The sequence below is a fragment of the Juglans microcarpa x Juglans regia genome, chromosome 1D (assembly GCF_004785595.1).
Source record: "Juglans microcarpa x Juglans regia isolate MS1-56 chromosome 1D, Jm3101_v1.0, whole genome shotgun sequence".
In the NCBI taxonomy this organism is placed as follows: domain Eukaryota; kingdom Viridiplantae; phylum Streptophyta; class Magnoliopsida; order Fagales; family Juglandaceae; genus Juglans; species Juglans microcarpa x Juglans regia.
The window spans coordinates 47,725,675-47,739,331 of NC_054594.1; the positions used below are offsets into that span (position 1 = coordinate 47,725,675).

Here is a 13,657-nt window from a genome sequence, read left to right on the forward strand (position 1 = left end):
GCATGGGTTCTTCTATGGAGTTGGTCATAGAATCTAAATCCTTTACATTGATGAAGGAGGGGAGCATGTTGGTCATTACTGAAAGGAGTCGTAGGGTGATATCTAAGCTGGTTCTGGGTTTAACAACAGTACAGTAGGTGGCCAAGGCCATGGAAGCGTGCACAAAAGATGAGAAACGAGATTTTTTCTCCACTGTCCGGGAAGGTAGACGCAGTTTCACGACGCATCGTTGCTCCAATGCTCGAGGACATTATATGGCAATGGAGAGTATGGAGGTGGAGGGAGGAGGAATTTTATTTTCATTCTAGAGGAAGGGAGCAGTGGCTGGAGAAGGATGGGGGAGGTGCTGCGTGATTTTTCCTTCGGCAAGAGAGGGAGTGACGGTTTGGAAAGACAAGGTGCTGTAGGACATGACTTTGTCAGGGAGCCGCGTAGCAGACATGTGGCGAGGCAATCCTATTTAGCAGCTCTAAAGACGGGTGAGGCTTCGGGAGTTCAGAGTGAGGAGGGTCTACAAATTATGCCTCAAGACCAGCTTGTCAAGATGCACAATTCTTTAAAAGGGATGGAAACTCAACTTGGCGAGTTGAAGGCAGTGATAACTATATTATCTACGAAAATAGACCGGCTTTCAGTTGGAGGCAACAGGGTTGTAAGTAACAAGATAGACCCGAATTCTTTAAACTCAGAAAAAGGAAAACGGAAGATCGGATTCGGCCTTGTCCCTATAACCAGATCCAGGAGAGTATGGCGGGTCAAAAGGAAATCTAGGTTATTTGAAGCGGGGTCTACATCGGGTATCGGCGTAGAGACATTAGTGGAATGTCATTCGCCTCATGTAACACAGGATAGACCGATAGTAGGCATTACACCCTTGGTCCCCGAAGAAACTATGCCTCTCTCGTCAGAGTTGAAGGAAAATTGTGTACTGCCGAGGTCTGAAGGAGATGTAAGATCCGCTATCACCTTAGAGGTGAAGGGACTTGCTGTCACTCCAGAATCTCCAATGGAGAGAACCAATGGAGTTGCTGGAGAACCTATGGGTTTGGCGTTGGTGCCTTGTGTAGAGTCGAGAGTGCAGTTGGATACTGTGTCTGGGGATAACGTTGCTCCCCTGGTCTCTCTTCCTCCAATAGCAGACTGGATTCTGCCTAAAGTTAACGAGATTCAACAGTTTGTGGGAATCTCACATGGAGGATGTGAAGATCAATTTAAAGACCTAATCACTACGATTGAGGCAAGTCATGCGCTTGAAACCAAATCAAATTTCAAGAAAAGCAGGGAACTACAACATCTTTCTTGGACAATCAACTACGACGCTAAGGGTGTCAACTAAAAGAAAGTCTAAAAGAAGAGCATTGTGAAGACGAGGGGAATCAAGGGGTTGGGGTTGGGTGTTCAGGTAGAGTTTTAGTTCTAGGGGAAACAATGGGTTGGAGTCAGGTTTGGTGTATTTTGGATTGTCTTTCCACGGACTTTTTGGGTCATTTGGGCAAGGTGTTTTCTTGTATACATTCAGTGTATTTGGTTTCTCCTTTTGATATATATAATTTTTTACTTATCAAAAAAATGAAATGAGGCAAAATGCCTACGGTTATAGCCTATTGACATGGTTTCTATTGTTGATCTCTCAGATCTCTCCACCCTATTGTTTGTTTTACAGTTGTTTAGTGAGATAGAATTTTAGATTTTTCTGAGTTAATTGGCTATCCAATTTAAGTGTCGTTCCATTAGTTTGGGAGTTGATTATCTTGTATACAACTTGTGTATGTTGGCGTTGTCTAAATTTCTACTAAAGAGGTTCTTATAAAAAAAATGAGTTGATGTAAAACAAACCAAAGTCAAAAATTGTGAAAAAATGTTTTTGGAGAAAGAGAGAGAACTTTTAGACTAATTCGTGAAAGAAGCGACACTGCATGATGGACAAAATTGGAAAGCAAAGAGATAAGTCAGTAAAATGAAGAAAAAACACAAAAGGGAAGAGAATTTCTTGAGAAAACACGGGGCTAAATTGGGGAAAAAATAGTGGTTGAAAAAATACTCTTCATCAATCAGGGGCAAAAACATAATAATACTTAGTCAAACAGGAGCATCAACAGAACAAACAAATCAAATAATACAAGAACCAGGGGCAAAATCCTAATAAAGATCGCTCACAGAAGATCACTTCTAGGTACAATCACGGTGCATAACCGTGGGGGAATTGTCTTTGCCACTCCAGCCAATATATTAAAAAAAAAAATCAAAACAAACAAAAATAGAAAGAAAAACATTCAGAGCTCTTCCTATGGTGGTCGTCTTCTTTTTCGTGTGGGTCTCTCGTCTTCATATTCGTGTGGGTCATCTTCATGGGTAGATGAAAAATACAAATATTTCATGATTTCTACAACCAGTACAGCATTTGCTGGCACGGGTGATTTCTATGACCAGTAGGGTTTAAAGAGCTTCATGGATTTAGATTGCCCGTTCGTTGCAATATGACTTGTCGGATCTTTGGTGCAAACTGGTAACATCTTCGTATGGGTCGTCTTCGTGGGTAGCTTCATCATACATTGGTAAGATCTTTGCTTTTCATTTCTTAGTCAACTCCTAATCTCAACTGGATCTTCGTGTGTATTTGTTCCATTCCGCAAGAAGATGTGTATTGATTCCCCTTCAATTTTTGTCTCCAATCATGTGCTTCAAATATCAGTAATCTCTGTAAGCTGCGAAGGCTTAGTACATTCCTTTGGCAGTGATCTTGGGCTAGCAATCTTGCCCATTCTCTAAGTTCTATGAATAAGAGCTATCTAATGGATTATGCAGCACAGGTCGTGTCTGCGTTTCTTTAGATCTCCTTTGCCAACTCCACCGTGTAGCTGTAAAGATGTCTTCTTTACGAGCATTGCAATATGAATATCTTTGAAAGAAACTCTGTATTTAAATTCAGAATTTAGTAACATGTCAGAAAACTTACTTGGTTTGATGGAACTGCAAATTTGAGTGTATCTTGTTGTCTAGTCTTTCTACAACCATATGAGTTGTAGATTATTTGAAGCTGAAATTATTCTACTACTGGAAGTATTAGCAGGCTTACTATATTGAATAATATCTTGTCCAAAATATTGCTTACAACATCACCAAGTTCAAATCTCTTGAAATTATAACTTAAATAAAATTATTCTATTATTGAAAATAAAATCTTCTAGAAAGCATTTCTAACTTAAAATCTCTTCAAATTCTTAACTCGTCTAGCTGCTTACAACTAGTCTAAATAACTTCTAACACTAGTCCAAAATATATCAAACAACATCACCAACATATATCAAACAACTAGTCTAAATAACTTCTAACACTTAAACTACACGTTTAGTCTAAGCTGTAACATCAAACAACTATCAAGTAACATGAAACAAGATCTGCAAAAACCCAATACACTCCGAGTAGTGTGCGTGAACGCCTTATTTCAGCTTGTTGCTCAAGAAGCACCAACTCCTTCTTTAGAACCTCCTCATTTCTATTGGATAGCATCATCTCTCTCTTCTCGATTTCATCCGCTTTCTTACAAAACTCAATCTCCCTCTTTTTGATATTGTCGAGAATCTTCTCGAGTTCTTGCTCCTTTCTTAACAATTCATTTTTTCTTTCTCGAAGATCCAATTTTATGTATTGATTACTATCGGCCCAATTGAAATACTTGCAATATAGTAATCTCTAATCATTTTAAACATATATAATAAATGTTAGATATACATAATATTAATCATTGTAGTAAAAGTTTTACGTTACAAATGATGTAATTACCTCTGTGTTGTACTTTGGACACTCTAAGAAGAGTTGTTCTGAATTTCTTGCAGTATTTGAGTATCTTAGTGTGGCTTCAACCTCACAGAAGCAGAATGGTAGACCCAAAGTACGTTTAGCAAAGAATGAAGAAGACATTGATGATGATGACATTCTAATATGAATCAGAAATATTATGATTATTCACTTTTTATAAGTAATAGTTAGTCACAATTTTTTTACTGCATTCAATGATGTGGGTAGTTTTTTTTTTTTTTTTAAGCACGCAAACAGAAATATGCATACTTAAAACAGATGTGGACAAAAACCTTTTGTCCTTTTGACGTCCTTTGGTTTTTGGCTCTAACCCACCCATGAATCGAAAACTGAAAAAGAAAAGATCCCTACAAAACTTGATGCTGATCTTACCCAGAGTGCATGCCCATGCAGCAAAATTGAGATTGCCTATGCCATTATCCTAATATTTAACATATTTGCTTTTAATGCTAGTTTTATGAGAATGAGAATATCAAAACATGGACTTTATTTAGAGACATTGAAGGGGACCTTTTGGCCCCACTTTTGAGGGAAAGCTGAAATATTTGCATTGGATTCTAAAATCAAAGAAGAAAAAAGACATTAGTTTTGTGTGAGCAAGGAATTCATGACAACTTTTGGGGATCCGACCAAAGGTAAAAATAGGCATGGTTCATGTGCCTAACATAGGACCCATAAAAATCATTTCACCCACCTAATCTCTTTAGCTTTTTACTCCTATATCCCCATATGTGGGTCAATAGGACTCAATAAGGAACCTTGGCCAGCAGAAAGAAAGTAAAAAATGGGAGGAAATTTCAAATTTAGAAGGGGGAGCGGAGGCTTATAAGAAAGAAACACTTCCTTTTAACGGTCATGAATGAGTGAGTATTCTTTGCAATTATTTATTCTAAACATGTTCTATAAATTTAAATTGAGATAGACACCACGACTGAATTTTACAGTATTAATTATGGACTCTAAACGGTATAAATCAAGCATTGTAGTTTTGTAGAATCCACCAAATATATTTATGTTTGTATCTCTAAATCAAAAACATGTATTATCATCCCAATCAAACGGTAATTATTATACCATAATCGCCAATTTGATGGGGGAAGGAAAGTGAGTAATTATCTGGATGCAAATTAATACTACAAGAATTGTGCAAATTAAGAAACTAACTTCGTAAAACTCATGCAGCTATTAACGTTAGGGCTTGAAGAAATGCTAGAATATGGAAAAACATATTTCAAAAAGTTAGAAGAAATGCTTGCCTTCCACTTGGACAGGGGATACGGATTACCAGAAACAGTGATCACCTTCTTGCGGTTCCTTTTAGGGTTAGGGTTTCAAGATGAAGGAGAAAGGGTTAGGTTAGGGTTAGGGTTTCGAGATAAGGGGAAGGTGCTAGGTTAGGGTTAGGGTTTCGGGATGAAGGGGAAGGTGTTGGGTTAGGGTTAGGGTTAGGGTTTCAGGATTTCAATTCTTCTAGGGGAGATTTCGATTCGAAGAAGGGGGGAAAAGGAAGGCTTCATGGGTTGAAGAAGGGTGACGAAAACACTACCAAGGAAACAGATCTTGAGAAGAGGAAGGGTGAACGACGATGAGCAAACCGTGGGAGGGAGAGACAGAGCTTTGTGGGAAGATGAAGGTAGGGAGAGACATCCCTTCGTGGGAAGGCAGTGTTTGGTGGGAAGACAATGGTGGAACGACGGTGCAAATGGATAGGTAGAGTTTCGTGGGAAGGAAAAAGTGAGAAGATGAAGGAAGGAGAGCTCGTGGTGTTTGGAGGGAGGGAGAGTTCGTGGGAAGACGAAGGGAGGCGGATCTCTTTGGGACGGAATGATTCACTTAAGTACTTGACTAAAACAATGCGTTTCATTTTCCATGTGGGCACCGTTCCCCCGCGGTTATGCACGGCAACTGCATTCAGCATTTTTCTAATTTCTATTATTATATTATATTACTCTGTTATTAGGACACACCATGTCAACTCTGGATTCTTGGCCTAGCTTCTCCCTTTTTAATTTTTCTTTGTCTTTTTTCTTTTGAAAAATCCCTTTAAAAAAATTATTTCAAAAAATAAACCAGGAATAGGGTGGACTTCATGTCCATCGGAAAAAATCCTTCAATATCGATTGAGAGAAATGATAAACTTAAGAGCACTCTCAATAGATTATTCATTCTATCCTTTAAAATACATCACCAAAACTTATTTTTTCTATTTTACATACTGACTTTTACAATAGATCATACATCAACTTATTTATTTTTTCTTCATATCATTTAAATATTATATTTTTTAATATTTTTTATTCATTTCAAATATTTTTTTCTAACTACCAATAATATCCTCATATCTTTTGATATTTGCTATATCTCCTCATATACAATGTCATATAATTATATTCTATTTTAAATTAATCTAAATTTATAAGCTAAACCAAAATATAAATTAATTTAAAATAAAAAGAAGTAATTATATAATAAAAATATACAAAGTCACATCAATTTATGTCAATTTGTTCCTGAACATTCAGTTGCATCAATTTAGTCCTCATACTTTCTTATAAAATAAAATGTTTCTCGTAGTCTGTAAATCATGTCAATGTTACCCTTACTATCAACTGGAGCATAGGATTGGCTGACATGGCTCATTAGTTGCCCTTTTCTTCCCATTACATTTTTTGGAAAGATTTTGTCATATTGACCCTGTTATCTTCATTGCCATGTCATATAAAAAGTATGTCATACATCCCCATGTCAGCTAAATTAAGTAATATAATTTCGATCTCAGAAAAACTGATGGCTTGGACAATTTCTATGAGCCGTATCAGTAATTTTCGTGTCATTCAAAGATATGAGGAGGTAGTCATTGTAGCTTTCTTTCCCCTCCTGTAAGAGGGTAGTGAAGGAATAAACTCCATGAAGTTGTGAACCCATCCTTCAAAGAAAAAAAAAAAAAAGATCATGGAACTCAATCAAACTCAATTAAAAAGATTATGAAAGATACAAAACAGCAACACATGGGCCATCAATATGCAAATAACCAGCAGAACACCATCATTGCAGAGTGTGAAATGATCAACTCTTGGTAAATGGATGATATCCTCCTAGGATATCAACCGTGGGGCCATAAATTATTAAACGTATATTTATTTGAAAGTTTCAAACTAGACTAAAAAGAAAAAGAAAACTAAGCTTTCAGACATTCTCAAGATATATTTATTTGATGAGTTCACAAAGGGATTGCCGTAAGGCCAAGAAAAGACCATTGCAGACCGCACATTGAAAATTATGTGCTTGAAAATCATGTAAGTTTAACTTTTTCCCCAATGCATATGAATAGGCCTAATTGCTCACAAATAATCTAGGAACATATTTTCAGAGAATTCAAAGCTACGGGTGGGTACTAAAGAGTAAAGAAATAAGACCATGTCAGTTCATCCAAGTAAAGTATTTAAAGGATGAATTGACAAAAATAAACAGAGTAAACAGGACGTGAGCTAGAATTACATTTTGAGGAGGAACAGATATAATACAACTTGATAGGCATGGAGGTCTGTATTCCTTGCAAATATGAATCTTATTTCAGGAAATATGAATCTTATAAAAAATCAGTGACAAAAAATGCACACAATGGACAGTTCTTGCAATTGGAATAGGTTTGGGGATGTGCTTAAGGAAGCTTTCAGAGGGGGAAAATGGATTTTGCTAAATGGGAAGGGGAATAATCACAGCCAGAGTGCGTTGCACATGTTTCACCGCAGCAAGAAGAGGCAGCCAGGAACTGTTATGTCATTGTTGACTCATACTTTACTCGAACCGCCAGCTCAAACAGGCATTTTGATTGGCACTAGGTGTCCAAGAATGAAGTCCCAACTAATTCTGGGGGTGCATAAGCTCTTGGTAAAGAGTTTACTGCAAGTGCACCTTGGGTCATTCAGGAGAAAATTACTCCAATCCGATAGCCCTTAAAAATTGTTTGCATCCAAGAGAATCCAACCTTTAGGCCTGGAGGGAGCATACCACCAATACCAAATGTGTGGTTTCTATCAAATCAGATTCTTTCAAAAATAGATATGTAATTAATTTTACACCAAAAACCAATACATAAGCATCCATTCACCCTTATATTACATGCACTTTACTGCAACAACTGCTTCTCACTTCACTATAAAATCTCTATCTTCCTGTTGAATACACAGAACTATGATTTATTTTCAAAACCCTCTACGTTAAACCCACCCCTCGAGTTTTACCTATAATGAAAACAAGAACCTTGCTTTTTTCCACACCAACAGAATCAAATCCAAACAAAACAAGACCCCAATATAACCCCCTTTCTCAAACCATCGGAGGATTGTATACTGAGAAAGGGCGAAAACAAGAAAAAAGAAAAAAGAGTACTCTTGTACAAGTTAAAAAATGAGACGTGGGCAAAGGTTTCTGGAAAATAAAAGGATGAAAAGGGAGAGATCGATTAATCACTAGCTTTATTCGGAAAGTGTGATTTAAGTTTTGTGAAAAAACATAACTTATCTTTTAGAGTGAAATAAACGAAAGCCAACAAGAAGGGTTTAACTAGAAACTTGGAGCAACATGAGGGCACCTGATAACTTGTCCAAACAAAATGGAGTCCATATATGTCGTTCGTGGCTCGCTCAAAACAACTACAGGGATCAAACTCCAACTTCTCTGAAAAATAAAAATAAAAAGACGAGACATGCTGTGCAATGACAGCCATTGAGAAGACGAACAGTAAAACCTCTTGAACTCTCTGTCCCACGCAAACTCCTACACCCATATTCTGAGAAGAAAAAATTTCAGCTTTCATGCGTTTTGGATAGAGTGGGAAACAGAGAGAGAAATTCCAAAAAACCCAACATATAGCTTTCTGTGAACCAGTATATGCTAAAGGAAAAAAAAATTCTAATGTTTACCTCAATAATGAGAGCAAAGCTCGAAGCAGAAGAAAATGGACGATCAGCGTTGGAAGCAGCAAGCGAAGTCGAGGAAGATGGAAGGCTCTGGTTCTGTCTTTGGCGCTAAGCAACGGAGAAAGCGTGAGAACAAGAGAGAGAGGGTCTGAAACGAGAATAAAAGAAATATGATGGAAAGAGGAAAATAGGACGAAGAGGAAAGAGAAATTAATTAAAAAAGTTTACAGTCATGAACAGGATTCTTTATATGCAGCGAGATCACTGTATCAAAATGTAAATTGTTTTTAAAATATAAGATCGGATGGAGTCCTTTTTTCATAGCATTTCTTTATATTTTAAAGAAAATTCACTTTTACAAGAGCTATTAAGAATGCTCTAATACTGTATAACAACTTCTTTATAATTATCATTACCCTCCCATAAAAAAATAAAAAATAAATTTAGTTTAATGTGTAAAGCCAGGCTTTATCTTATATACTGACATAATTTGATTAATTTATTATGTAGATGGTATATAATACAAATACCTTCAAATACCACTCCTCAAAAATAAAAGAAAAAAGATAGTCCGCCGCCTCATTCTTACTGCTCTAGTTGACCGCTTGCATAATTTTTTTATTTTTTTTATTTAGTGATTAAGGAAATAATTTTAAATATATTCGTATATTTTATTTATTTTTTAAAAATATTTAAATGTATTAAAAAATATAAAAATAAATAAATATTAGATGATACATCCAACAATAAAAGTAAGGTTGCATAGTAGCCCCACTCAAAATAAACTCACCGAAACTATTTAGAATAATGGGGAAGACGAATGTCTAGTGTCGAAGGAGATGGCGAACTGGATCAAAGCCTGGCGGCCCCATAGCTCTGGGCTAAGGCGTCGAAGCTCATCCTCATCAGTCCACAGCCAGTCCCGACTACCTTCGTAAAACTCAGAGTAAACTTGTATATCTCTGCGTCCTTGACCATCCTATTAATCTCTTCCTTCGGCAGTCTCGCCTTGTAATTGGTGATAGTGATCTTGTGACACCAACGGGTGGTTCTCTCCCAGGCATTCAAGATGCCATTCGCATCGATATCAGGATCACCCTTGGGTGTTGCAAGAATGCCACAAAGCGTCAATTCTCCCAACCAGCAGTTGTCTACAGTTCTTGCTCGTAAGCAACATGAAAAGTGAAGGACCTTAGTTCCCTAGTTCCTTTCTGTCCAAAAATCTAATATAAACAACATAAAAAGTGTTAAGGACCAACTTAACGTTTCTTTTTCTTAAGTTCATTCAACTGAATAGGATCTCAACTAAAACAGAAAAATTAAAACACACCAGAACGAAATGTTCGTAAAAAATAAAAGCAGAAAACATCGAGCCATGGCAACTTCGCTGGAACTCTAGCTACGGCAGACTTGGTATCCATTACAGTCGTCTATTTGGTTGAGGGGAGCTATTCAATAACTTATTTGTTATCACAACGCATCTGCATTTATCGGATTGCAGATTAACTCAAGCTCCGTAAGCTTGTTCTCAAACTCAGCTGCCTCTGCAAATTGGATGTCATCTAACCACCGAATCACCTCGTCTATAGCAGTTTCAATCTTCTCCATACCAGCAGCGGCGAGCGTGGCACAAATCTTCTTATCATTAATATTGTTCCTTATGCTGTAGACATAGTTCTCCAAAGCTTCCTTAGCCTTAGCCCTCCCTCTACGCTCATCATCTTCAACCTTGTATTTCTCTGCATCCACGACCATCCTATTAATCTCTTCCTTGCAAAGTCTTGCCTTGTGATTGGTGATAGTGATGCTACAACTCACGCCAGTGCTCTCTTCCACAGCAGAAACGTTCAAGACACTGTTGGCATCGATATCAAAACATACTTTGAGCTTAGGAACACACTTGGGTGCTGGAGGGACACCCTGAAGTGTAAATTCTCCCAACCAGTGATTATCCTCAGCTATTGCTCTCTCACCCTCGTAAACCGAGAACAAAACATTTGTTTGGTTGTCGTAGAGGGTGGTATAGTCTTCTTCCATCTTGATGGGAATGGTGGTATTCCTTGGAATCACAACAGACATCAGATTATCTACGCCAGCACGTACCCCCAAGGAAAGGGGGGTCACATCCAAGAGCACAACGTTTTGTACTTTTTCATTACCCATACCAGTCAAGTTTGCAGCTTGAACAGCGGCTCCATATGCCACAGCTTCATCCGGGTTAATGCTCCTATTAAGCTCCTTCCCGTCAAAGAAGTCCTGCAACAGCTGCTGAACCTTGGGAATTCTGGTAGAACCACCAGTAAGAACGACATCATGCACACTTTCCTTGTCCATCTCAGCATCAGTCAAACACTTCTCCACAAGCTCTATCGAATTCCTGAATAAATCCATGTTGAGTTCTGCAAATTTGGCACGGGTGATATTTGAGCTGAAATCAATACCATCATACAAAGAATCAACTTCAATGGTAGTCTCAATTGCAGACGAGAGAATCCTCTTTGCTCTCTCACAAGCAGTTCTCAACCTTCTTAGAGCTCTGGCGTTTCCTCTTATGTCCTTCATGTGCCGCCTTTTAAATATTTGAACAAAGTGGTTAACCATTCTGTTGTCGAAGTCCTCACCCCCAAGGTGTGTGTCTCCAGCAACCGCCTTCACTTCAAAACTATTCTCCTCAACGGTAACAAGTGAGATATCTGCAGTACCACCACCCAGATCAAAGATCAATACATTTCTCTTGCCAATTCTACCCACCTTGTCAAGGCCGTAAGCAATTGCAGCGGCGGTTGGTTCATTGAGGATCCGCATGACATTGAGGCCCGCAATGCCACCGGCATCCATTGTGGCCTTACGCTGAGCGTCGTTGAAGTAAGCCGGGACGGTAACAACTGCATTTTTCACCGACTTGCCCAGATAGGCCTCGGCAATCTCACGCATCTTTTTTAGGACCATCGATGAGATTTCCTCCGCAGCAAATTGTTTATCTTCACCCTTATAACTTACCACGATCATAGGCTTGTCTTTAGAACCTTCAATGACCTTGAATGGCCAGAGATTGATATCATTCTGAACCAACGGATCACTGAATCTCCTTCCAATCAACCGCTTTGCATCTGCAAAACACTAAAGCGTAAGATGCAGCAAATTTAAATATCAAACTCTTCTAAATTTTTTTTTGCTGAACTGGTAAATTGGTTATCACTGCATTAGCCAAAGGGAATTAAGTTTTGAAAAGAAGCATTTTTTAATAGTTGTACTCCAAATCCAATAAACATCTAATGAATACACCAAGGAAAAAATGAAAAAACAATTGACACATATTAAGTTGTTCACAAAATTGATGGATTTTCACATTATAATTTTGAAAAAAACTTTACTCTTCATTCCCACACACCACACACAAATTTTTTTTTTAATGTTTTTAATTTTTTTTTTTTAGTTTTATTCTTCTTAAACTTATTGATCTAATCATCATCCATATACCACACATTTGATAAGAAAAAAAAATATAGTGTGTATGAATGATGAATAGAAATTTTCTTTTAAAAATGAGTTTTGCTATTCATAATCCCCACAAACCACACACTAAACTTTTATTATTATTTTTTTATTTTTTAAAATTTTTTTATTTTTTATTCTTTTTAAACTTATTCAATTCTTCTACTCATCATTCATATATCATACATTTGATAAGAGAAAAAAAATATAGTGTGTGGTGTGTATGAATGATAAATAAATTTTTTTTTTGAAAATAAATTTTGCTACTCATCATTCCCACACACCATACACTAAATTTTTTTTTCTTTTTTTTCTATTCTAAAATGTTTTTAATTTTTTTTTTAATTTTATTCTTCTTAAACTTATTGAATTATTCTACTCATCATTCATATACCATAAGAGAAAAAATGAAAAAAATAGATTAAGTTTAAAACGCTAAATTTGAAGATTATTAAAAATAGACAATGGCTATGGACAATTAACGTGTAAAAAAAAAAATTATCAACAAAGAAAAAGGGGGAAAGAATGAGAAAAATGATTCTGAGAAATTACCAAAAACGGAGTTAGTAGGGTTCCTGGCGACTTGGTTCTTGGCGGCATCACCGACCAAGTGCTCTTTCTCGGTGAATGCAACATAAGACGGCGTCGTTCTATTTCCCTGATCATTAACTATTATCTCTACTCGATCATGTTGCCACACTCCCACACACGAGTATGTCGTCCCGAGATCGATCCCTATTGCTGGGCCCTCCTTCCATTCTTCGGCCATTGTTGTCTATTTCCAGAATGATCACGGTATTGAAGCAAGTCTATATGTATGTCTCTCGGAGACGATGGTCTTGACTCTTTTTATATAATTTGTTTCCTTGCCCACGAAGTAGACGGCATTTGTAAAAGTGTTTTTTCCGTAATATTTGCGCCCAGGTGAATAGAGAATCGAAAAGAAAAAGGTGAAAGGGAATCTTAGTACTTTTTTGTTTTTTTTTGGGTATGATTATATTGATCGAAGGTTTGTTAAATGGGTAGTGCTATGTGCATCTCCACCTAGTGTGTTTCCAGTATAAATTATATAAAGAAAAATGATAAATACATAATATTTTATACAATATTTTACATAATAATATTTTAAATTAAAGATATTTTTGTAAAATAACATATAAAATTAACATCATTTTATAAAAATACATTTATTTTATAATAGGTGTTATGAAATATATTGTAAAATGTATTGTGTGAATATTACTACTCTATACTACTATTAAAAAATATTAAATATTAAAATAAGACACATGAGCTGTCAATTTGAGTGGGTAAATTGAGAAGGTATAGTATTATTTTCCTTATTAAATGAAGATCCATTTGGATTCAGAGTTAATTTCAACTCATCTTATCTAATCTAATTTTTATAATTTTTTATAGTT

At 36.6% G+C, this 13,657-nt stretch overlaps 1 protein-coding gene across 2 annotated transcripts; it reads right to left on the reverse strand.

The window, feature by feature from the left end:
* Positions 1 to 9,988: 9,988 nt before the first annotated feature.
* LOC121253563 (heat shock cognate 70 kDa protein-like) lies at positions 9,989 to 13,079 on the reverse strand. 2 transcript variants are annotated; one of them, XM_041153568.1, is made up of 3 exons: positions 12,789 to 13,079; positions 10,444 to 11,851; positions 10,190 to 10,303 (listed from the first exon to the last, which is right to left on the reverse strand). In XM_041153568.1, exons 1-3 carry the CDS (start codon positions 13,003 to 13,005, stop codon positions 10,300 to 10,302), a joined length of 1,629 nt encoding a protein of 542 aa, XP_041009502.1. In that variant the 5' UTR covers positions 13,006 to 13,079; the 3' UTR covers positions 10,190 to 10,299. The 2 variants fall into 2 exon arrangements, with proteins under 2 accessions (XP_041009498.1, XP_041009502.1); XM_041153564.1 differs by having other exon boundaries at positions 9,989 to 11,851; positions 12,789 to 13,074.
* Positions 13,080 to 13,657: the final 578 nt, after the last annotated feature.